The sequence below is a fragment of the Brettanomyces bruxellensis genome, chromosome 6 (assembly GCF_011074885.1).
Source record: "Brettanomyces bruxellensis chromosome 6, complete sequence".
NCBI lineage: Eukaryota > Fungi > Ascomycota > Pichiomycetes > Pichiales > Pichiaceae > Brettanomyces > Brettanomyces bruxellensis.
Window position 1 is genome coordinate 984,939 of NC_054687.1, and position 25,545 is coordinate 1,010,483.

At 35.1% G+C, this 25,545-nt stretch overlaps 11 protein-coding genes and 1 non-coding gene across 12 annotated transcripts; 7 read left to right on the forward strand and 5 right to left on the reverse strand.

The window, feature by feature from the left end:
- Positions 1 to 3,854: 3,854 nt before the first annotated feature.
- On the reverse strand, positions 3,855 to 4,451 carry BRETT_003863 (uncharacterized protein; the record flags this gene model as incomplete). The annotated part of the gene is made up of 1 exon (XM_041282365.1): positions 3,855 to 4,451. The coding sequence occupies one exon, from the start codon at positions 4,449 to 4,451 to the stop codon at positions 3,855 to 3,857; it is 597 nt and encodes a 198-aa protein (XP_041136204.1).
- An 865-nt stretch (positions 4,452 to 5,316) lies between these two features.
- On the reverse strand, positions 5,317 to 6,933 carry BRETT_003864 (uncharacterized protein; the record flags this gene model as incomplete). The annotated part of the gene is made up of 1 exon (XM_041282366.1): positions 5,317 to 6,933. One exon carries the CDS (start codon positions 6,931 to 6,933, stop codon positions 5,317 to 5,319), a length of 1,617 nt encoding a protein of 538 aa, XP_041136205.1.
- A 315-nt stretch (positions 6,934 to 7,248) lies between these two features.
- Positions 7,249 to 8,793, reverse strand: BRETT_003865 (uncharacterized protein; the record flags this gene model as incomplete). Its single annotated transcript, XM_041282367.1, has 1 exon — positions 7,249 to 8,793. One exon carries the CDS (start codon positions 8,791 to 8,793, stop codon positions 7,249 to 7,251), a length of 1,545 nt encoding a protein of 514 aa, XP_041136206.1.
- Positions 8,794 to 9,834: 1,041 nt separating this feature from the next.
- On the forward strand, positions 9,835 to 10,077 carry BRETT_003866 (uncharacterized protein; the record flags this gene model as incomplete). Its single annotated transcript, XM_041282368.1, has 1 exon — positions 9,835 to 10,077. The coding sequence occupies one exon, from the start codon at positions 9,835 to 9,837 to the stop codon at positions 10,075 to 10,077; it is 243 nt and encodes an 80-aa protein (XP_041136207.1).
- Positions 10,078 to 10,256: 179 nt separating this feature from the next.
- BRETT_003867 (uncharacterized protein) lies at positions 10,257 to 11,453 on the forward strand (the record flags this gene model as incomplete). The annotated part of the gene is made up of 1 exon (XM_041282369.1): positions 10,257 to 11,453. One exon carries the CDS (start codon positions 10,257 to 10,259, stop codon positions 11,451 to 11,453), a length of 1,197 nt encoding a protein of 398 aa, XP_041136208.1.
- An 829-nt stretch (positions 11,454 to 12,282) lies between these two features.
- On the reverse strand, positions 12,283 to 13,359 carry BRETT_003868 (uncharacterized protein; the record flags this gene model as incomplete). The annotated part of the gene is made up of 2 exons (XM_041282370.1): positions 12,283 to 12,857; positions 13,062 to 13,359. The coding sequence occupies 2 exons, from the start codon at positions 13,357 to 13,359 to the stop codon at positions 12,283 to 12,285; spliced, it is 873 nt and encodes a 290-aa protein (XP_041136209.1).
- Positions 13,360 to 14,121: 762 nt separating this feature from the next.
- On the forward strand, positions 14,122 to 15,360 carry BRETT_003869 (uncharacterized protein; the record flags this gene model as incomplete). Its single annotated transcript, XM_041282371.1, has 1 exon — positions 14,122 to 15,360. The coding sequence occupies one exon, from the start codon at positions 14,122 to 14,124 to the stop codon at positions 15,358 to 15,360; it is 1,239 nt and encodes a 412-aa protein (XP_041136210.1).
- Positions 15,361 to 16,221: 861 nt separating this feature from the next.
- On the forward strand, positions 16,222 to 18,039 carry BRETT_003870 (uncharacterized protein; the record flags this gene model as incomplete). The annotated part of the gene is made up of 1 exon (XM_041282372.1): positions 16,222 to 18,039. One exon carries the CDS (start codon positions 16,222 to 16,224, stop codon positions 18,037 to 18,039), a length of 1,818 nt encoding a protein of 605 aa, XP_041136211.1.
- Positions 18,040 to 20,722: 2,683 nt separating this feature from the next.
- Positions 20,723 to 20,804, forward strand: BRETT_003871. The gene has a single exon. It is a non-coding gene; the product is annotated as a tRNA-Leu (tRNA).
- Positions 20,805 to 21,609: 805 nt separating this feature from the next.
- On the forward strand, positions 21,610 to 23,598 carry BRETT_003872 (uncharacterized protein; the record flags this gene model as incomplete). The annotated part of the gene is made up of 1 exon (XM_041282373.1): positions 21,610 to 23,598. The coding sequence occupies one exon, from the start codon at positions 21,610 to 21,612 to the stop codon at positions 23,596 to 23,598; it is 1,989 nt and encodes a 662-aa protein (XP_041136212.1).
- A 296-nt stretch (positions 23,599 to 23,894) lies between these two features.
- Positions 23,895 to 24,332, forward strand: BRETT_003873 (uncharacterized protein; the record flags this gene model as incomplete). Its single annotated transcript, XM_041282374.1, has 1 exon — positions 23,895 to 24,332. One exon carries the CDS (start codon positions 23,895 to 23,897, stop codon positions 24,330 to 24,332), a length of 438 nt encoding a protein of 145 aa, XP_041136213.1.
- A 91-nt stretch (positions 24,333 to 24,423) lies between these two features.
- On the reverse strand, positions 24,424 to 25,050 carry APS3 (Sigma-adaptin 3A; the record flags this gene model as incomplete). Its single annotated transcript, XM_041282375.1, has 1 exon — positions 24,424 to 25,050. The coding sequence occupies one exon, from the start codon at positions 25,048 to 25,050 to the stop codon at positions 24,424 to 24,426; it is 627 nt and encodes a 208-aa protein (XP_041136214.1).
- Positions 25,051 to 25,545: the final 495 nt, after the last annotated feature.

The window sequence follows — 25,545 nt, forward strand, 5'->3', positions numbered from 1 at the left end:
GAACCTAAATTGTTTTAGATTATGTAAGTACAAAGTGATTTGTGTGTTTGTTTTGAAGTGTTGAATCAAACCACGAAAAGATGAAGTACTGTATGTTGTAAAATAATGTTTTTAGAATGTTATGATGTAATTTAAGTAAGTGCGGAAGTAATGTATAATGAAATAATTAACTAGTTTATATTCGCTAGGATATAGATAAAAGCACCCCTTTGTATATGTTTATAATTTGAAGTACTGTTATATTTATGTCGGACATATGAGAATATTACCTAGTATTAGGCAATCTATTATTATATGTCATTAGATTTGAGATCTGAACTTATTCTAAAATAACGAAGATTTAGAATAATATCAAACTTTTTCTTTAACAGAATTAATAAGAACCTAGCAGTCTGGGAGATTCAGACAATTGTAAGGTCGGTTACCTAAGTGGTCTGTGTGATAATGTTAATGCCTTTAACATTCTAACAATTATGTATATGTCATCACATAAGAAAATAAATTTACTTCCTTTACTCGGTCAACATCAAATGGATTCAAACCAGATGTATTGCAAAATGGATTATTGCGTCTTGTCCCTTCGTAGAAGAAACAAGTTATATAAAAAGAGGTAAAGTAAAGTAAAAATAAGAAGGAAAATAAAGTGAGGTGATCATAGATAATATAAAAAAAGATTTAATTCTCAGAAACAGAATTATGATCGCGCATAATTATTTTTCTGCTGATTTCCTGACATACACAGTTACTGCATTTTATCCAGGATTGTCTATAATAGATATTACTATAAATCTTCGTTATTTAAGAATGAGTTCAGACCTCAAAACAAATAAATCTAATGACATATAATAATATATTTTCTAATACTAGGTAATATTCTCATATGTCCGACAACGAAAGTAATATATAATGAAATAATCAACTTGATTGTATTTTCTAGGATACAGATAAAAGCGCCCACTTGTATGCGTTTATAATTTGAAGTAATGCTAGATTTATTTTAATGACTTATTTATTTGTTTTTCATTATTCTTATCTTCTTATCTTTTTCTCTTATTCTTATCTCTGTTGTTCTTATTCTTATCGTTTTCTTCTTCTGTAAACTTAAGCTTTTTCTGTCAAAGGTAGTGCGACCGAATTAGTATGGTGACCACACATTTATTGTAGTATATAACTAGTACGTAAGTTTTAGTGTAGGCACATGAGGATATCTGAGTTTTATATAGTTGTCATTCTTCTTTTTTATGACAACATGGACAATAGAATTTGTTATTCTTAGAACTCCATTGTCTTTACCTCTATTGCTTTAACATGATGTTTCTCATCTCCATCATAATTTTTACGTAAAGGCTAAGCACACTCATTTAATCTTTCTCCTTTTTTAACTTAATGAAATATATGCACTTCGTCGTCCAATTTTAATAAGCAACAGTAGAACTTATGGTATATGAAAAGGTATACAATGATCGACTAGGTATTAAGCGATTCCTCGAATGTCATGAATCTGCACCTAAAAGCATAATACTTGTAAATGATAACAAAGCAGGATTGAAGATGTATTCTACGCTAGGACATCAAGAAGGAAAGAAATATCTAGGGAGAAAATCCTTGGAGTTACAGACGCGGTAGCACTAGAAAGAAAAATTAGATTGATGTTCGTCAAAGGAGGATTCAATCTAGCAGACATGTTATTAAACCGATGTATTTTGGAAAAGAAACTTAAATTGAACCAACAAACACAAGAGATACATATCACTTTACAAGGGGGCTGTCAAAAATAATAGAAAGATAGAACACTGAACTTATAAGGAGAACAAGACCTATTGTCTAAGTTATCGTATATGAAGAAGAATGTGAACTGTATAAAGCTCAGATATTCTTTTTTGTCTACACAAAACCTTATATACAAGTTATATACTACAATAAATATTGGAACACTATACTAATCTGGGAACACTAATTTTAATAGATTTCGTATTGCTTCGTTCATATTATTACGTAACCATTCGGATCACAAGTACTTTTTCCATATTTGGTCCCTCACAGACTTTGTAAATTGTCGGACTGAAAGTAACAAAATATTATTTTAAATGGCCTGGAGTTTGAGAATTCACTAGAAGGTTAGCCAATTTCTTTAAACGATATTGTAGATTGTTAAGATTTATATTTTCATACTTATTATCTTGTTTCATATTCCCTATTTGATAACAATTATCTGTGAACCATTCTTATTCGTTAACAATTCTATCTGTTTCACCTCTTCTGCTTTTCAGAAGATAAATAAATTGCAACCTGAAATTTATCTCTCTATCAGAAAATGGCAGGGATATATACTTACATTAAATAAAGAATTTCAGTTCTTCCATTTCTATTACAATCTCATACAATAACAATTGTATGTCAAAGGGGAATACATCCTATTTGAAAGCATCACAATATGTGAATTCAGCAAAACCAACAAAAGCGCAAAAACCTTATATTTTGCATATGGAGTTGTTATATGAATATCAGTCAGTTTCTTTCTTATTGTCTTATTGTCCTTCGGATTACTGTCCTTTGGGCTTTTTCTTATTTGGGCACCTCATAAGTTATTTGGAAAACTACTCATACGTTTCCGTGTTATCTAGTCAGGTGATTGCATTCATTAATATTTCATCTGTCTTTAAATCAATATATTCTTGATCTGACCACAGGGTTATTGAATTTCTTGTTTTTTATCTCATCGATATATTTCCTCTTGTCTGATTAGGAAATTTGATCTTTTTTTCCAGTCCTATAACAAATGGACCGATCAAAATATAAAAATCATGCACACTTGTGTGTCTGCTTTATTCTCCTATAAGTTTTCATACAATACAATACTGGGTGAATATAAATTTGATAATTATGAAAGGATTGGTGTTAAAATATATGAAATGATATAAATCCTCATGCCGAATCTCATTCTGGCCTTGGGATGTTCGAAAATTGTTTGAACAGTACGCATTTTTTCATTCACATTAAATTACTTATTTTATTGGCCTTAGAAACATTTGATTAACTAGTTAAAAACCATTATAGTGAGCTAAGATGCATCGCATATGATGAACAACATTAAGATAGTCTCAAAAGAAAGAAAGGAATAGAAAGATGAAAAATGTATTTTATATACCCGCTAGATGAATTTCATTACCAAATTACGCTTAACCTTATACTATTTTGCAGAAGAACGCAACTTGAGCACTCATACTATTTTATTCACATTCCTTTACTACACATCTCTTCTAAAGAGAAGAAAAATTTTGTGTACCATGCAATTACAAAAATGAAGCGGAAAAAGGAATATGATGAGATAAAGTTCAAGCAGAAATCTAGAATGACCTTGAGTTCTCCACCCAGAAGTGAGGAAACATGCTCAACTGCAGGAATACCTTTTATTCATTGTGAAATTGTTCGGAGAAACGGAAATATTTTCTCATGCCCGAATGATCTGGCCAACCATATCCATAATTGAACGAAATCTATGCTACCAGCAATAAATTGCACGAAGACTATAGAGTACGAAACAACCGCGCGAGATTTATATATACTAACAGAACAGCACATATTTGGATGCCACATTTGATTTGTTTCACCGCAACCTGAACATAACACGCCTCAGCGGAATTCGTACTTACTGTTTATATCCTTCAAATATCCTCGGGTCTTGCATACTACCCTTTTGCAACAATATACCATTTTCTCTTCCTGCTCAAGAGGGAATATCGCTTACAGAACAAACCTCATTAAGAATGCTTACGCAAAAATCTAAGATCACTTTCACTATCATGTTGGTCAATCATTATGTGTTAAAGGCGCGAGATTGCCGCGTCATTTACTCAATTTTTAAACAACGCCCAATTTTCAATTTTCAAGCTATCAAGAACTTTTGCTACCACCCGCCTTCCAACGTCAATTCTTTGCTTAGCTTTACCAGCCGTAGAGTTATTTCCAGACAACATTTTTTTCAAATCTTCCATTTCGTCTGGTTTATGAAATGGTACGTTATAACTAATCAACAAATCAGTTTTTACCCTTAAAAGCCTAACTATCGCTAGTATAAGAACCAAATGAACATCATCCCTCCCCCACTTTTTAACATTCTCTCCAGATGTTACTATATCGCAATATGAATCGGGTAAATTAACAACTTTCAAATCATGAGCCTCCTCCAATATGACAGAATCATCTTTCTCGACACCATTCAGTCTGCAAATTTCCTTAAGATGATAACGAAGCGCATCAGAATCCTTAACATCTGCTCTTTCCATTAAATCTATTATTAGGGCATCATTTTCATTCAAAATTGTCGAATCCCGACAAACATACACCTCCTGCGTATCAGGTATCTGCCTGAACTTTGACGCATCTATGAGATCACGCGGAATTTGTGCTGTTATTGCTCCACCATATAAATCAGTACGTTGGAAATTCATTGCCGTACTTGCTGCTAAAAACTGATCAAAATAACGTAAGCCCTCGTGCAGGATACTAAACAACTGTATATATCGTGATGCTTATCGACAAATATATATATATATATCAGTTCTGAAGTTCAATCAATGAATGTAGGTTTCCGAGGGTATCGTTTTAAAGGAAGTACATAATACTGCGAAAGACTTTTCGGGTTCTACGGATGCCACACTCTACCTGTGTGATTTTTTTGGTAATCGTCTTTTAGCATTATACTTTTCTTCAAAAAGTTTTTATGTCAGCCAATTAGAGATGCTTCCGATAAATCGACGCGTCGTTGAAAACCAAGGTTTGCTTACTTCCTTATTATGCTCAACAGTAAAGCTTCACCCAATTTCCACACTTTCTTCTCTCCATATGGTCGTCTGTCCACGAAGCTACAAATATGCGTTGCAAACATGAACAAAGAATGTGTTTTGCCATGCGTGAACGAAGGAGTTGTTCATCGATATTTCGCGGCCAATATTATAAAAATGGTCGTGAGCTTATTTCCTTTCCAATGTTTTTATTCATATATGACCTTCAACTTTGCCTGAATTCATCAAATACATGATGAAGCCAATATACATGTTAAACTATCAATATTGCGACTATATAAACATTGGGTATATCATTACAGGGCTAGTCGATACAAGAATTTGGAAGTCAAGTTACAGTAGCGTAGTGTCCAGTTTTAACTGTTTAAAATCCGCATCGATTTTTTTTTTGTCGGAAGACTAATCTAAATGTGAATTCATAAAATATTACACACTAATTATCAGACATTAGCCAGTACACAAAAAAATGTAATTGACATTAATGGACTCCTTGATATATATAAGGCTTCATTTAAATCAAGCTAGATATATAATTAGTTAATTCTAAACATTTTTCCTCTTCGAGTTTACCACAAACAACTTGTAGAGCGACCGGACCTCCAGCAAACCTATGTAAGCTTTCTTTGTAAGTGGTATGAACTTTTTCATCACATTCTGAAATATATGCTTTCTTTTGGATCGGTATATCAACTTTAGGATCACACCTTGTCACAGGGAAAGTTGATGCAGCATAATCAAGCCCATTCCAAATTGCCGTACAAGGAAGCGGTACAACACCATTTATTAGACAGGCAGGAAGAGGAGAGGAATACGTGATGATTGCATCAATTTTTCCCTCAGAGAAATATCCGTTACACAACTCCATATATTTCTGGGCCAGTTCGGTACGCTTGATTTGTAATTTCCACAATTCCGAAACATTCATGTCTCTTGCCGTTGGAAACCATCTTGAAAGTAGCTTGTCAACAGGTTCACCGGACTTTTTAATTATGTCGAAAATAGCTTGAAAGCCATTCGCATCATAAAACGGATATATTGTTTCCCTAATATCCTTAAGATATAAATCGGGCCAATCAATCACTATATGTCCATTAAACTTCAATTTATCTTTCACAATCTGGAGACCTCTCAACACTGGTGGTGTGGCAGTAGAAAGACCATCTGTATCCAAAAACGCAATTCTCAATTTTCTTTGAGGCAAAATATAAGGCCGAAAGTCTATAGGAAGACATGTTGCATCATATCCTTTGTATGGCTTTGCATCGACAATTTGCTGTAACACGTACTTCACATTATCCAGCTTTTTGGAAAGAATACCATATACTGTTCTCACAGACTCTTGACCAGGCTGCCCAGAGGCGGTACCAAAGCAAGGAAGACGGCCGAACGATGGCTTTATGGAATAAACATAGTTTAATGCCGCAGGATGTCTAACGGATCCTCCAATATCTGATCCAATTCCAAAGCATGATCCTTTCAAAGCTGCAATGGCACCTTCACCGCCTGAAGAACCGCCAACATTCAAGTATTTTCTACTGTAAGGATTCAATGTTCTACCCCAGAGCATATTAGTACTTTCTGAATACATCATTCCAGCAGAAGTGTTACTTTTACCCAAAATAATACCACCAAGATCTTTGATTAACTTGGCCATAGGTGAATCCTCCGCTTCAATGCTTTCCGATAGACCTATAAAGCCCATCGAAGTTGCAAGACCGGAAACTCTGATGTTATCTTTCAATGTAACAATAACACCATGAAGGGGACCAACAAGCTTACCTGTGCGCTTAAAAAATCTGTCTTCTTCTTTTGCCTCTTCTAAAGCCTCATTAAAACGCACTTCTGTAATGCAATTCACAAGTTCATTTGCAACTGCTAGACGACAGCAGTATGCTCTCGTAACCTCTTCAACGTTCAAAGTTCCATTTCTGTATCTTTCAATTAATTCTGTGATGGAATAATTGGTAATACCTTTTTCGTCGTTACTGAGGACATCTGATTTATCAATGTAATCTGACACATCATTCAGCTCATCAATGGAGGGTAATTCTGTTTTGGGAGAAAAGGGCTTCAACTTCTCATCCCGCTCTTTTAACTTTTGATCTCTGATATCTTGCCAGCTTTTCATGCTTTTTTGACTTTAGCACTTCGCTCGCTCCCCACAGTCTAGTCTATTTCTTTCAGAAAGAGACAAAAAATGTATGCAGGTACCGCGACTTCCCAAAAAAAAAAAGAGTGCCAGATAGGCGATATATATAGATAGAGGGATTTTAACGCAATTCTGATGTTCGTAAAACTGGTTCCGGTAGAAAGAATCGGAATTCCAGATTTCGAATTAAGTACAATTACAACTATAAGAATGTTACAAACATCTTTGCAAGCCATCCACACACTATCGCATAAATGAATAAAAATATCATTTTTTTTTTAAAGTACAGACAAATTATAGAACATATCTGAAGTTCTTGTTCTCGGTATCAGTCTGGTCTTTCATACCATTAATAATACCAGAAAGTTTTTCCTCTCTCTTGACAGAATCCTCTTTGGTGTCGACTTTACCATACTTCTTATCCCTTCTGTTGTTTTCGAAAATAAGGTAGTACCTAAAGAGAACTGCAATAATAAAGCATGCACAAAAGCATCCCAAGATGGTGGCCAAGGCTTTCGTATATTTTGGAGCATCCGAACTTTGGAAGCAGAAAGGTCCAACAATGTTACCAACAGAAAAAAATATTAGAAGTAGCATACTCATCGTGGCTCTTTTGGTATGACCAGCATAATTAGAACCAAGGACAGAAAGACAGAAAGGCCAAGTAACGGCATAAGAATTAATCATCCAGTAAGCGAAAACCCTTCCCCATTTTCCTCCATGATCTTCAGTAGCATAAACAGCGGAAAGACCGGCAATAGCAAGAAGGAGGGGTCCACTCATTCCTATAGTTCTCAAGTTATCGTATTTAGATGCAAAATATGAATATATGAGCATTTGTCCGGAAGAAAAGAAGGAACTTCCAACCGAGACCGCAATTGACTGAAGTCTGTTATGCACAATACTACTTAGAACAAGTGTACCAAAGTTTGTGAGACCTCCATTTGGAATCATCGAGAGAACAATAAATGCAATTAAGAACCAGGTCTTGACATCGATGAGACAATCCCACATTTGTTGATACTTCCAGTCATGTGTCTTTGTACCCATCATATTCTTTGAAACACGTTTGATTGCAATAATCTTTTCTTCTTTAGTTAAGAAACGAGCGTTCTTTGGAGTATCAGGAACTAGGAAAAACCAAACGATGGAGATGATTGCCGAACAAAGACCAAGAACCAAGTAAACTAACTGCCATTCACTTAGAGAGGCATTGTTAGCGTAACCAAGCCCGTAAGAGACAAAACTGAAAATAACGTAAAATATACCTTGCATTGATCCCCAAAACATAGTTCTAGTAACTTGCTCTTTTCTTGTGTAAAAAAGTGAAGTGAACAAGACGAAACCACCAGAAATAGGGGCCTCAAACACACCAAGCAAGAATCTGCAAACCAAAATACCAGCATAATTTTTGCAGCCTATATGACCAAACATAATAATACTCCAGAGAAATGTTGAAATGCAAATCACCTTTCCCACTGGGAATCTCTGTAGGCAATATGAGGCAGGATACTGGGCACCCAAATAACCAAAGTAAAAAATAGAAGAAACCCACGAATAATCATCACCGACTAAATGAAGGTCACTACGGAAATTCAAGAGAACAGCCCATCCAAGAGCCGCCTTATCAACATAATTGATACCATAAAGAACACATAAAACCCACATCATATGGTAGTCAAACTTACGGGCAACACGCTTCGATTCTGCTTGATCAACTTCATCATTAGAGCCTCCTTCTTCAAAAAGATCAAAGTTTTCATCTTTAATATTCTCCTTATCTGCTGAAGAAAGCACCCTAGAGACCTGATCCTTTAGGTCGGAACTTTCTTCCGACATATTGACTTTCGCAGCAGATTTTAGTATTTCTGACATTTTCCAGTTGTTTTGTGATATAGTTTACAGCAGGTATTAGGTGCTCATTCGTTTCTTGTGATATAACGTTGGAAAGCAAAAGTTCAGCTTTATGTAATGTTCCTCCGTCGCTCAGAATATGTCAAAAAAGGGAATTAAAATAACCACCTAATCATAAATCGCACATAATGAACTTTTATTTATATTTACCATTGTTCCTTATTTGATCTCCTCTATACTCTTCGCAAAACACTATCCAGTTATCTATGTGCTCGCAAAACATGATCCGAACTAAATTTCAACAATGTAAATAATTTCTATTGTTTAAACTTTAGATTGAGCCGCCGGAATTTACGTATCGCGCGTCACAGTACTTTTTAAAAACCAAGATCTGACATCACAACCATCCCAAAAGTATTCTAAAAGCTGGGCCAGGAGATCAATCATATGGTTTTCATAGTCATTCACAAGATGAAATGATCGCTAAAAACTAAAAATAAGAAGTACACCATTTTTTGGGACACCTAAAGGCTTTTACTTTTGAAATAGTTTGAGAACACTGACAGTGATTAGAAGATCAATATTTAAACCCAGAAAGACACATCTTGATCTTCCTAAATCCCTCAATTAGATTGATAATTACTTACACCCTCTGCACGCACAAAAAAGGTAATGTACGAGGCAATTGTATCTAGCAATAAATATTTTTGCATTATGCCCGTGAAAATGTGCCTATACATTAATAGATATATATAATGCTTGATTTTTTATTTCAAGAAAACAACCGATATTCAAATATCTTTCCTTATCTTTTTTCTTTTACGCTAATTAACTCCCTTCAAATTTTTCTTGATGTTAACCACATCAAGCGTTTTTGAATTCACAAATAAATTCAGTGTTCTTTGCATGTAATATTTTTTTACTTCACTTTTAACTAATCTCTGTTATGGTAATTCATGATGAATTATGTAATTTCAATAAAATTCGAAAGGATACGTCCCACAGAATATAATAGATAAATACAATATGCCTGAATGGGAGGACAAGAAAGCATTAAAACTTCATCAGAGGAATACTCTTCTGGAAGCATTTGAAGCTCCAGTGGATTCTATACCTTCGGTAGATCAACAAAATGACATTTCAGATTACTTAGATCATTGCGAATTATTATCATCCGAAGAAAAAAAAATCACAAACTCTCCCATAAAGCTACTTCTACAGCAATATCTTAATAATAACTTAACTGCAGAAAAAGCCATACTGCCATAGAGCAACATTGGCACATCAGTTAGTGAATTGTATTACGGAAGTGAGATTTGAAGAAGCAATTGAAGAAGCAAAAAAAACAGGATGAGTATTTCAAAAGAAACCATGAATTAATAGGCCCATTGCATGGTGTGGCAATCTCCCTTAAAGATAACATCGATATCAAAGGATTCGATAGTACAATGGGTCTCATTGCACTAGCCTGCAAACCAAAAAAGGAAAATGCAGCAATTGTCAATCTTATACAGAAATTGGGAGGTATTATTATATGCAAAACAAATACTCCTGCGGGATTGCTGTTCACAGAAACCACTAATATGCTCTGGGGTAGAACGTTAAATCCTTACAGTAGAAAGTACTTGAACGTTGGAGGTTCTTCAGGTGGTGAGGGTGCTATTGCAGCTTTGAAAGGATCATGCTTTGGAATTGGATCAGATATTGGAGGATCCGTTAAACATCCTGCGGCATTGAACAATGCTTATTCAATCAAGCCATCCGTCGGACGTATACCAACATATGGCACACAATCAGGCCAGCCTGGACAGGAGTCTATAAAAACAGTGTATGGAATTCTTTCGCATTACTTGGATAACATGACGTATTCATTTAAGGCTTTTATAGAAGCGGAACCTTATAAAGATATTGACGCTGGATGTATACCCTTATCGTATCGAAAATACACATTAGAGAAACATCAACCACTGAACATTGCTTTTCTCGATCGGGATGGACTTACATCTGTTACACCGCCCCTTATTCGAGGATTAAATATTGTTAAAAGAAAACTAAAGGCTGCCGGCCATAATGTCTTTGATTGGAATGATGCATACTTCAAAAGTATGACCGACTGCATGTATCCTATGTATGGAGCAAACGGGCTCACCACTTTGAAAGAACTACTTAAACAGTCGGGCGAACCAATTGATTCACGTATGCAAAAAAGTATTGCCAGTGCTAAGGTGATGCCGGTTTCCAGACTTTGGAATTATCAAATTCAAAGGACCAAAATTGTGCAACAGTATTTAAATTACTGGAATACGGGATCTAGTAATGGGAGATTGGACGCTATAATTATTCCAACATCAGCCTTTCCGGCATGCCTTTTGAACAAAGTTCCCCCTCAGCCGTACACATCTATGTGGAATGCCCTAGATTATAGTGCCTCTACACTTCCAGTAACAAGATGTAACGTGAAAATTGATAGGCCTGTGAAAAAAGATTCATATTTAAGTGATGTTGATCGAGATGTTCATGATACGTACAGAGAGAACTTGATTAAATTTGAAGGAGGACCAGTAAGCGTTCAAGTTGTTTGTAATCGTCTAGAAGAAGAAAAATGCCTCGCTATCACGAAATACATATCTTCTTTGCTTGATTAACATTGACATGTCAAAAAACTGAATAAACGCATACTTTTTTTAGCATTAGAATAATTGAATCGGATTTAAATAGAGAATAATTTTATTGAATGATTTTATTATCAGGCCGTTTTTCTTTGCTATAATGGATGTCAATTGTTTTGGGTTCTTAAGTCCGAGAAAAGTGAAGTAGAAAAATAGGTAGAGAAGAACAAAATTACAATAATGAGGGAAATTTTGCTCCCGCTTAAGTGCCTACAATCATTTTGAGTGATACATTTTTAGTAGAAAGCAATGTACGTATTTTTAGATTCAACTATCGAATTCATTAGCTTCAAATAAATTTGAGATAAAATAAAAGCAATGACATAGATAACTAATAAAGATAACGGAATCCAGGCATTTCCCTGTCTGTTAAATCCGCATATTCGATGTTTTCGATGTTAGGCATTTCAAAGGATGGACTGTTCTCGATCTTATCCCGTTTCTTATTATCCCAGTAGTTCACAAAAAATGTTCCAATTAAGCAAAAAAGTGAGAAAACGTAGCACACAACAATAGCTATTTTTGCTGAATGGTAGCCCGGTGCTTCTGTCGATCTAAATGTTTGAGGACCAACAAGATTACCGGTTGCGTAAGCAATCAAAAGTAAGGCTTGTGATGTGATTTTCTTCGTATATCCCAAAGTGTTGGCACCAAATAAGGAAAGGAAACAAATCATACCAATCGGTGATAACGAATAAATATACAAGCCAGCTAATTGAGCTTTACTGTTTGTCGAGAAAGCTAGCATGCATGAGCCAGCTATAACGACAGCGGTAATAAAACTGGATAGGAAAATACGATATGGTCATTTGCTGATAAGAAGAGCAAATAGAACAAGACCAACTGTTTCAACGGCTCCACCAGGCATTCTCATTAGCAAACTTTTTTTGGAACCATATCCTAAAGAATCGGAAAGCAATATTGACATAAAGGATCCTAGTCCACCATTTGGAATATTCGAGGAGAAAGCATAAAAGAAGCCAAGCCATGTTCTTGCATCCATTAAGGATTCTTTAAATTGATACCATTTCCATTTTGGACTTCCGTATCCTTGCTTACTGTCTTTTACTCTTTGCATAACAAGTGTTTTCTCACGTTTAGATAAGAACCATGCATCAGGAGGATTATCAGGAACGTGGAACATTAAAATAAAACCAAGAACTATTGTCAACAAGCCTGTGACCACAAATAAAACCTTCCAACTGGCCATTGAATAACTTCCACCATGAATATAGCAACCATAGGCAATGGCACACCCTATTATAGTACCAAATCCATTATTTGAATAATATATTGTTGTCCTCAAAAAGGATTCCTCTTGTTTATACCATTTTGCTGAAAGCAAAACAAAGCCTGGTGTCACGGCAGATTCCAACGCACCTAACAAAACACGACACAATACAAATGTAGCATATGATTCGCAGGCGGTATGACAACAAGGTACGATACCCCAGAGAATAATACACGTCGAAGTGGTTTTCACCAATGGAAATTTTTGCAAAAGCCTTGAAAGTGGGAACACGAAGACCAAATAGGCCAAGTTAAATGATGTTGTAGTCCATGAATACATTTAACCGTGCATACTTAGAGCTTCTAAGAGTCCCATAATACTGGCAAAAGAGCAAGTACTTTTATCCATATACTGAACACCATATATAAGAGATATCAAAGGCATGATCATCCAATCAATTTTTCTTTTCAATTTAGAATATTCGACATCTGTAACATCATCAATTGGCTTTAAATCCCTAGCATACTTTAAAGCTCTGTCCGGATGTTTCTCATCAATAGTCACAAACCCAGATAGAGGCGATTTAAAGCTAGTAATTGGCACAACCTCTTCCACTGCGTTATCCTTTGAATTCGTTGGATCTTGCGTCATTTTTCAATGTAATCAACTGTGATTAAAGATTTATTTCAACAATTCAGTGCAAAGTTGACAAACATGAAAAGCGGAAAATCTGCTTGATTCATTCATATATACACCGTTTTACATCATTAAACTATTAACCATCATATTAATCTCTAATCAAGACTGCTTGCAATCTTCTATGTGCACAAAGGTTTAGAGGCCCTCGATGTTTTAAGCTACGTGTCTTATCACCGCTATCATTTGAGATCTAATTAGGAAAGCAATGTAGATAGCAAATACTCGATCCGTCAAAATTTAAAGATAATCAATCATCCGCCCATCCACAGTAATCGGAGTAAAAATGCAATTCCTGCTTTGAAAGATTTCAAATGACATTCCGGAGTACTTTTCCTATATAATTCATTTTCAGTCTCGTCTAAGAAGGATACGTCTAAACAATGCATTTACTGCCATTCGCAAAAGATATCCCGCTGGCCCAGGCAAAAGTACTTCCGAAAATGCAGCACAATAGTTTTTTTTTGTCAACAAGAGTTATCGCGAGCTTTTATCCGGAGGCTGTTTTGCGAGGTTTAATGTTTCTCGGTATCCCCGAACTTGAGTTTGTGAGGAAGGTGGGTATATACATAATCAGCATGCTCTTAAAGTTAAATGATTAAAGAAGGGTTCTTTTATTTTGTCATATTCAATGGGTTAACAACGCTGTCATACAATTAAATAGCTTAATTGGCTTAAATAATCATATTTGTACTGAGCAAAGCAGACTACAAAAAGATGGAATCACTACCACAAATAAATGAGAAGGAATGTCTACAGTTTCTTTCAAATTTTGTAAAAATACCTTCTCATTCAAAAACCCCTGCCGAAATTGATGCAGTCAAATATATGACTGAGGCCATGAAGAAAATTGGCTTAAATGGGCAAAGTATTGGTTTTAAAGATGAAGAGGATGGCAGTCAACGGTATGATGCAGTTGGAATATGGAAAGGTACTGGAAAGAAAGAAGGAAAATCGCTTTTATTTAATGGTCATGTTGACGTGAATCCTGTGTCAGAAGGCTGGACAGTGGATCCATATGAAGGGAAAGTCGATGATAAATTTATCTGGGGTATTGGTGTTTCAAATATGAAGTCGGGTTGCTGTGCTTATTACATGGCAGTGAAGACTTTGATTGACGCCGGATACAAAGTCTCCAAAGATGTTGTTTTGACATTCGTTGTTGGAGAACTTCAGGGTGGTGTTGGAACAATTGCATTGATAGATAATGGTACCATTAAGAAGGACACCGCAGATTATTTTATAAACTGCGAACCCACGGATGTTGTTGCATTAACTATGCATGCAGAATCATTAATATTTACCGTCAATATTATTGGTGATACCAGACATCTGTCAAAGAGAGAGGAAGCTACTGATGCTATCTTAGCTTCCATGGATGCCATTCAACGATTTACAGACATGAAATTTTCGAACGCAAGAAGTAAAGTTCACGAGAGCATTAATAGATGTCATGTAGGCACAATCAGAGGTGGGCTTGGCCGTAAGTACGAAACATGGAGAAAACCCCAAGTCGCTGATTTTGTTACATTTGGTGGTGCTGCAAGATACGCACCAGGTCAAACCAGAGAATCTGTAAAGCGTGATCTTGAAAATGAGCTTAAGAAAACCCAGAAGAAGTTTCCAAAGATTAAATATGAATTAAGTACAGGTGTTGAACACTGCATGCCTTCGTTTGAAGTGGATCCAAATTCTCGTGTTGTACAAACTTTGAACAAATATTACAAGCAAGTCAGAGGTGTTGACCAACCTACAGGAGCCATCAAACCTCCATGCTTCTACGGAAGTGATGCCGGTCATCTTTATCAAAAGCTTGGAATGGAAGGTATTGTTTGTGGGCCCGGTGGAAAATATAACACAATGCCAAATGAGAGAGTTGACATACCCGACTATTTGGATACAGTTCGTATATTTATGCGTGTTATTATTGATATGTGTGGGGGATATAAGGAATAAGATCCATCAAATATATACCTAAATATGAAACAATTATTTTACGGATAAAGATAAAAGTGTACTTAGCACAATTATAGCTTTGACCGCTTCAGATGTATCTCAGAAACAAAATCTAAACATACATTTAAGGTCCTAGTAGGCATTTCGCTAACGTCCGAAAATAAACAGTCATATTCACAATTCACAGTTTCTTATCTTGCCAAGGGGAAAAAAAATGTACCAATAGAATAACCGGAAATCAAAAAAAAGTAAAATAATATTGTATTGTTTAGATTTTGTATGAACTTTCTTAATCGGTCAGAAATCGGAAATGTTTCTTGATCTGACCAACCCGGCGGATGCGCAGTGATTATGGCCATACATAATATGTTTTTTCATATTGTTATTTTGAGTTCCTTGTACCCAGAAAAATAATCACCGAAGTTCTTTTTTGTTGGTCATTATTATATTTCATATTTTGGTGATCTAAGAAGCAGGAGTTAGTATATGATATCGTTAGATTCATTTGGGAAAAACAGTTGAACCACGGATGTTATAGTGACAAAAAACAAGATCTTGCTTTTCTTTTTACATCTTTTGATGTGTACTCAGAAGTATTTATTAAATCAGTTAACATGTTGTTTAATACCGAAGTTCATGAAACTAATTCTTGCAGAAGACGTAAAGCGTATGTATATCCATGTATGTGAGATTTTTAGAACTTTACTAACTTAGAATCCAAGTTGTACATACTGCAAGAAAAAACGACTTAAATGTTCTGGAGAGCGGCCAACATGTACCCGTTGCAAGAAAATGGGGATAAAATGTGTTTACGTTCCATTTCCGAAAAGAATATCTATCTCACTTTCCCAATACAATGATATGGAAAAGAAGGTGTTACGATTAAAGGAAGAAATTCTTCTTCAGACACACCAGTATGAGGCTCAACACTTTGAAAATGAACCTTTACCTGAAACTACAATGAGTGTAAACCCGAATGATACTCAATCTGGAGGGTATGAAGCTGACTTTTCGTCTGACTCGGCTGATGGTATTATTACTAAACTTGCAGAACTTCATAGTTCCGAATCAGCTGAAAAAAATACCATTCACCTAAACGTCTTGAAAAGTTCCAATGAAATGAAGCAAGAGATAAATAAATGTGATCAGATAGTCCAATCAATAATAAAAAATCTTACTTTAGCCCAGGCATTGGAATTAATTGATAAGTGTCACTTTTATCTTAATGATATTTACTTTCCATATGACGTTGATCTCATGAAGGAAAGGCTTCGCAAGGCATTCAGACCAGTGACACATTTGCAAACGTTTCTTCAACAAGAAAAAACATATTTTAAACCATTGGTTCTTTTAACATTTGCCTTAGGTAAGCAATATCTTGGTGATTCTGAAAATGATTGTGATTATCTTATGTCATACTCATTGTTACTTGTCTCCCCTATAACAAAATTAAAAGAAAGACATGAAAACTATCTTTTAGTATCCATTTTTACAATGGCTGGGTTTTACTTTAGATCGATTGGTAGAGGAGATGACTCAATTTTATATTCAAATTTGGCCCTACAATTTGCCTCACAAATAAATTTATACAAGTTTGATGCATCTGATAATGTTGTGCAACAGGAATTGAAGTGTCGCATTCTTTGGATCTGCTTTGGTGCAAATAGAACCCTTTCTGCAAAAATGGGAAATCAATTTATTTTGGACTCTTCAAAAATAGAAAGACCACTACCGATGTTTATCACGTATGATAGCAAAAATAAGCCAATATCGTTGAGTAGTACACAGTTTATTAGAGATGCATTTAGATTTTATATTGAGTTGACCTTTATTGCGGAAGATATCTGCAATGTGATCTATACAAAGAATTATCCGAAGGGGTTAACAAAAAATTTGAGAAGTATAATACATCATCTTATTGCATGGAGCTCCAAACTTCCAGAAGAACTTCGAATTAAGGATGCCTTTACAATTATTGATAAAAAGAGAAGAAGATTGGTGTTTTCATTAAATCTTAACTATTGTTTTTGCATTCATCTCTCAATAATACCGATACTTTATCGTATGGATAAACAAGAAAGAGCACATCAATTACAATCGAATAATATTGAAAAGAGGGTAATTGATTTAATAAGTGTTTGCATTAACTCCGCCGAAATGACTGTTAGAATTTTACAAGGTTGTCAAAAAGTTGGTATCTTGGCCGACTTTGGAGTTATGGATCTAGACTACGCTTACGCGGCAGCTCTTACCTTCTTTTTATGTGGGAAAATTCTTGGAATTCAAAGAACAAGAACAAGTAATTTATTAAAAAAAAGCCTGCTATTGTTGAAAAGCATGGCGAGTAAAGGAAATAATGCTGCGATTCAGAGATTACAGCATCTGGATAATCTAATGGCTGCCCGAAAAATTGCATTTAAAAATGCAAATGTTACCGCAGAGGGAAACTCTGGTGCAGACTTTCAAAATATGGCTGATCCGGAAAGAGAGCTAATAATCAAAAGTTCATTGAATAATAACTTGGAAAAGGAACCTGAATTGGATATAGAAGAGAACTTGTTGCAAACATTTGAAGATATAAGCCCTAAAGATCTTCATCTATGGGAAGATGGCTATAAGGATGCGCAAGAAGAAGACCATTACTGGACTCGATTTCAAGAATATTTATCCGATAAATAGGCCAAATTACTTAAGCATGAATTGGAATTAACTGTCACTTTTAGAAAAAAAATAGGTATATAAAACAAGAATTATACAGAGGTAGAAGAGACAAAGGTGAAATTGAAAAGAGGAAATGTACCCCGTAAAACGTGTATTATTTATTGAATTAGTTTTAAGGGAGACCCTATTACTTCATGAAGTTCCAAATTACTGGTATATCAAATATTTTTAATGCCAAAAAAAGAAAAACTATACATTGTGAAAGAGGCAAGGAAGAAAGTACAAAAGAGATCAGTAAAAGATAAAGCACATGCTTAAATACCTCTAAGCATTATGTGAGGTTTACTAAGGTATGAAATAAAACAGGGAAAATTTTAAACCAAGATTACAGCCCTCTACATTGTCCTTTTTATATAACTTTATTCTTTTACAAAGGGCCGAGGCCCGATCGAATATTTTGGAATTGTCGGAACATATGAGATATAATGATATTTTTGATGTTATTATCTGTTAAAGTTAGTGTTACCAGATTTATATAGTGTTTCGATCTTTATTGTAGTATGTAATAAATAATATGTATAATGATGGACAAAAGGGAATATCTTCACTTTATATAGATGTGGTTCTGGTATTGATCAGATGATATAACAATATCATCTTCACTTACTCGAACTCCATTGTTTGGGAACTACATTGTTTTGACATTATCTCATATAGGCTCACCGATATTTGATTTGTAATATGTAAATCTGTCGGAACCTATGAGTTATAATAATGTTCCATATGTTAATAACGCATAAAGGTTCAACTGGTATTTGATTTATAATATGTGGATCAAATTAATGTTCAGACAGATATAAGAAATAATTCGCGGGGAAATTTTTCCTGTGAAATAAATTTCTCCCTAATCTACTTTCGGCTGAGAATGACCTATTCCACTTCTGCGGAAAAATATCTCTTATATGTATGTACTACTTTTTCCTTATATACTATGTGTCTCTTAGAAGGGACGACGACTTTATTGTGTAATTTGCAATACATATTCATATAAGGAAATCCATCTTGAAGTGAACCTTCAGCTGAAACCGAGAGTAACCTTCGGGTTCTCGCTGGATTACAAACGTGTTCGTAAGGACCCTGTTTTGTTATGAGGGACATTCTATGCAACAGAAGTCTTTTCTATATCCGAACTATATGGCCAATCCCGTTCATAACCTTGGGCATCTGCGCGCTCGGTAGTGCTACGGCACAGAGATATGTGAGCAATTAAGCAGATACAAATGTCACACGGGATTTATATACTCTGACATGACTGTTTGATTCAACACATCAAAACAAACACACAAATCACTTTGTACTTACATAATATAAAATAATTTAGGTTCAAATTAAAGCAGGACTCTTACAAATTGTGTAAGGGGTCAAACCAAGCGCATATTGGTTTAAAGCCAGATAAAATATTAATGAATTCATTTACCTGATTAGGTAACACGGAAAGATATAAATAGTTTCCGAAATAATTTATGAGAAGCGCGAATAAGAAATAAAGCGTACTGAAAGGATAGTGATCCGAAAGACAATAAGAAAGAGCTACATCGGAATAAACTGACTAATATTCGTGTGGCGACTGCATATGCAAAACAACAGGTTTTTGCATGATCGCGGGTTATGCTGAATTCACATAATGTGATGTTCCTGTCGGAGTTAAGAGAGACCTTATGAGTTACTCCCGGGCTTTAGCTATCAAACTCCTTCTTTAATAGAACTAATAAGAACCTAGCAGTCGGGGAGATTCAGACAATTGTAAGGTCGGTTACCTAAGTGGGTGGATATAAATGTACCAAGTGGTCTGTGTGATAATGTTAATGCCTTTAACATTCTAACAATTGTGTATGTATCACCATAGAAGAAAATGAATTTACTTTCTTTACTCTGTTACCATCAAAGTGGAGTCGAACTAGTTGTATTGCAAAATAGGCTATCGGGTCTCGTCCCTTCGTAGAAGAAACAAGTTATATAAAAAGAGGTAAAGTAAAGTAAAAATAAAAAGGAAAATAAAGTGAGGTAATCATACATAATAAAAAAAAAAGATTTAATTCTCAGAAACAGAATTATGATCGCGCATAATTATTTTTCTGCTGATTCCCTAACATACACAGTTAGTGCATTTTATCCAGGATTGTCTCTATTAGATATTATTCTAAATCTTCGTTATTTTAGAATAAGTTCAGATCTCAAAACAAATAAACCTAATGACATATAATAATAGATTACCTAATACTAGGTAATATTCTCATATGTCCGACAGTTCCCAAACAGGATGGATTCCTCTTTGGCGTACAATTTGTTATTGTATGAATTTGGAAGAGAAATGGAAGAAGTGTCATTCTCCATTTAATATAAATATGCGCCCTTGCCCTCCTTTGATACAGAGGCAAGGTTAGATTATGATTTAGTTATTTTTCTAGAAAGAGAGATGGGGGAAAAAGTGATTAGATAGAAGAATGAATGAATAGAATGATTCATAGAGAGCTATGAGATAAGAGATATGAAAGGATACGGGAAGTATCAGATAACAATCTTATTAATCTATTATATATCTTTAGACGGATTTGGTAATCATCTAAAGAATCCTTATACTTCAGGTTATTAAAAATAATATTTTGTTACCTTTAGTCCGACCATTTACAAATTGAAAAATGCAGGTTTGGCCGAGTGGTCTAAGGCGTCACGTTTAGGCCGTGGTATCGTAAGATGCGAGAGTTCGAACCTCTCAGCCTGCAATTTTCTTGATTTTTTTTATAAAATCAATTATTATAGTGCCCTCGAATTGTTTCCCATCCATTTTACGTTTATTTTAGTATCATGGTTAAATTGACTAGCACCTTGGGCATGATCATTATGTGGTTAAATACAAACCACAAATTCTGTTTTTGCAAATAATGAATCGGATACTGGAGGATAATTCGCAATGTTTTGAAATTTCTAGGTAGGTAGCCTTTCGATGCAAATTTAACTGTACACAATTACGTAAATGAGAAATCCTATTTTTCGTTAATATTAGTACGTTTGGTTCTTTGATGACGAATTTTGAGACGAACAGTAAAATTAGTATTACTATACCCACTGTTAACCTTTTCTATTGCAACTATTCCTCTTATCTTTTTCCAATTATCATTTTATACCCTTCACAGTATTCTTCTTTCATCTGCATAAAATGAAAAATGTTAGGTTTACATAAACCACTAATTTACTGGACACAGTAGGCTGTCAAGAATACTAACTAGTCTTTCTGCTCCTAGTAGCAAAAGTCCACTAAAGTATTTTTTGATTACGTAAATTAAAAAACAGATATTGGTTCACACTAACAATAATTATCAGGTATTTTTTTTTTCGCGATTCTGTGTGTTTCAGCTTCGTAACATTTCAAATTCTAGATACACCACACCTGAGCATCTTTTTTAACTTGCCTGATATAATGACATCATCAAGATTGGTTTGCTTGCATTATAAAACGTCGTTAATCACATAGACAAGGAAAGAACTTGAAATTAAAAAGTTGAATCCATAGATCCATTGGCCTTCAGGATGCTTCTTTCCGCACTCTCTTCGCTGATTAGCCTTCTTTCATTATTTTCTGGCTCTGTCTTTGCCTCACCGATACCCGACGTTACAACTGAAAATTCGAGGAAAGAAGATGCATACATTGTGACAGACTTACCAGGAATTGATGATATACCAGAATCTCTCATACCTGTGATGCATGCTGGGCAACTGGCATTGGATTCTGAGAACGATACAGGCTTATTTTTCTGGAGATTCGGGAAGAATAGTGAAAATAGCACGATAAATAATTCTACAACCAAAGATCTTGTTATTTGGTTTAACGGTGGTCCTGGATGCTCATCACTTGATGGTGCAATGATGGAAATTGGACCATTTCGTACTAAAAAGGATGATGCTTCTGAACTTACTTATAATAATGGCACCTGGCTTAAATATGCAGATTTATTATTCATAGATCAACCTGCTGGAACGGGATTTGCATACACAGATGTTAATTACGATACTGAATTAACAGAAGCATCGGAACATATTGTTGAATTCTTTAAAAGCTACTTTTCGAAGTTTCCATCTGATAGATTTCGCAACATCTGGATTGCTGGAGAATCGTACGCTGGTCAATATATTCCCTACTTCGCCGACGCAATTCTAAGGGAGAAAAAGAAAAATTCAAAATTTCAAATAAATTTGGCTGGACTTCTCATCGGAAACGGATGGGTAGAACCCGATATCCAATCGTTATCATACGTTCCATTTGCTATGAATAACAACCTTATCAATAAAACAAATCCTATGCTTCCTAAACTTCTAGCACAACACGAAAAGTGCCAGAACGCGATTAATGATCCAGATAACAAGGAATTTGAAAAATCGCAGTGTGACAAAGTGTTGGATGTGTTTTCTAAAGCAACAAGAATTATAAATGACGATACTGGAAGTCGGGGGACATGCTACAATTACTATGATTACAGGAAGCAAGATGTATATCCTGCTTGTGGAAGTAACTGGCCCGAAATATTACCCTCCACAGATTCTTATCTTAATAGGAAAGATGTCCAAAAGTCGTTGAATATCATTCACGAGAAGAAATGGGCTGAATGTGATGAGCACACATCTATGCTGTTTTCTCCGAGAAAGTCGGTTAAATCATTTGAGTTAATACCTCAACTTTTAGCTGATATTCCGATTATGCTATTTAATGGAGATAAGGATATTATTTGTAATCATTTGGGAACAGAGATGATGATCCAAGAAATGATAATAGGAAATGAACAAAAGGGCTTTTCAAACAATTCCCATTATATAAATTGGATCCAGGATGGAATTCATGTTGGAAACGTGAGAAGTGAAATGAATTTGACTTATGTCCGGGTTTTCAACTCTTCTCATATGGTTCCATATGATTTACCCGAAGTTTCAAGAGGTCTATTAGACATAATGCTTGGCTTAGATGAACTACAGAGCGCTGAGGATAGATTTACAACCACGTCAGCAAATACTTATGTGAATTCAGGTAAAGAACAGTATTCAGCTCCAGCCCACGGGTCATCAAAAACTTCATGGATAGGCGTGAAGGTAACATTAATAGGGGTTACATTGATTGCAGCTCTTTTCTTGTGTTTGTACTTAAGACACAGAAACATAAAGAAATCTTCATTCCTGGAGTCAAGGGCAAGCAGAAAAAGGAAAAGAGTTCATTGGGAAGACGGAAATGATATTTCAGATGATGATGACATCTATGATGACGATTCAGAACATGACCTTTCTTCGGGCGCAAAGTATGATGATCAAGTAACTTCTGACTTGAATAGCAATTTGCCTTACAACAAACAACCAACAAGCAACATTCTAAACACTGTACTATCAAAATTAGGCTACAACCGTGGAAACATACAATATGAAAGGGTCGCAGGACACGAAAATTCTAAAGATATTGAGATGGGTGATATCTCAGACGACCAGCTTGTAGCAGATAGTGAAGATGACGCCATTGGTAATCGCCAAGCATTGTGAAGATACAAAAGTGAATAAATTTACGATATATATAATTTTTTTTGATTACATTGCCCTGAATCAGCTTATTCTTAAAGCTTTTTAGGAGTTACATAAAGGTAGAAATAAAGATATTAATTAGGTTCCCGAAGGCGATATACAATAAAAAAAAACTCGTGGAAGTGAGGGCGGAAAAATGACATGATATGAGGTGCAAACACGACAAACACTCGACACGCAAGTCTCCGATACTGGTCATACGTTATTTAGAGTAATACTCAGATATTAAGAACAGCGGTATCATATATAACTTAAGGATGGAACGGGGCACCAGAATTATATGGGCAAAGGCTATATTTTGGAGTTCGAGTATTGTTGCTCTTGGATTTATCTTGTTAAAGTATGCGACGCCTGATTCAGAGAAATTACTTAAAGAAATGTCACCGGGTGTGAGAAGACAAGTAGAAGAGAACAAAGAACTACGCATGAAAGAGCAGGAGGAACTCATGAAAATAGTTAAAAAGACGGCTGCATCCAAGGATCCAATTTGGAAAACAGGCCCTATTAAATCACCTTGGGATCCTGATTATAAAAGAACCACAGAATCATCACTAGTCTCCAAACAGAAATTCGAGAAGATGAAAGCATCAGAAGAACAAAAAGCAAAGTTGGCAAAATTAAAGAACCAACAAACATTGACGGAAGATATAGCGAAAAAAGATAAGGCTACCAAGAGCTGGTTCAGATTTTGGTAGTGAGTCGGACTTTAGTACGCGTGTTTATAATGCCTTATTTATTTATAACCTGGAAATATGATTTAAAATGTAATTATATTGGTACTGGGAATTAATAAGAGCCCCACCGATTAAAAAAAGCTGCAGCGGATGATGCATTAGGTGACGAACTTGATCCTACTCTTTTCAAGAAAGAAGAAGAAGATGAAGACTCTTCTTGCATATTAGCTTCGTCAATTGCAGCAACTATTTTGTTGATGTTCGTATCAATGACCATACCACCTTGAATTATTTCTTCAAGTGCAGCTTCTAGCACCTGCCAATGGAATACCAAGTCCAATTCACAAACATTTTTAAAGCAGCGGTTTAAAACTTGAACGAAAACTTGTATCAAATCCAAAATTCCCAATTCAGATTCCTGTTGATCCACTATGAAAACAAAATAAAGTGTTGCATATCTTCTGTATATCACTTTAATCTCATCATAGTCCTCAAGTAAAGTAGGAGGAGTCAAAAAAGAGCATTGATCGTCAGTCCGCTTAATGACAAGCTTATATACCTGTTGCAATAATAATTGCTGGGTTTGAACATCCACAGGTGTGTAAAATCGTATCAATCTGGGCACACCACTTTGATTAACTATGCTTATAATAATGAAGAATCTATGGTTAGTAATTTCGATTAATAGTAAAATCACTTTATCTTTATAGCACTTACATATTAATACGGCATGAATCATTGAGGAGGAAAACACAAAATTTCGTAATACAAAATATGATAAATAGATATTTGCGAACAAAAGCTCTGATTGCTTTAAAAAGTTATTATTAAACTTACTACTACGAGTTAATTCCCACTACGAGTTAATTCCTGAATCTCAGAACCGCGAACGCAAATAAATCAAGATATTCTCACAATAACTGATAGAGGGGAGAGAAGCTCATAAAAAAAAACTAGTATGTATTTATTCAGAGAGTTAAAGTTGAGCATCGCTCAGCTCATAATTGTCAACATATATTCATTTCATATAAAGTAACCTCAAAGAGAAATTTATTTGACATCACAAAAAAAATACTGCTGACTTTGCCCAATAATGCTTTACAGTACTTAATATCCCAACAATTTGTTCAGAATTACTTGTTGTAGCCGGCCACACCAAATCACATTACAAAACATGTTACATCATACAACTTCCGGTATCAAATTACAACCAATTTATAGGCTTAGGTTTTAA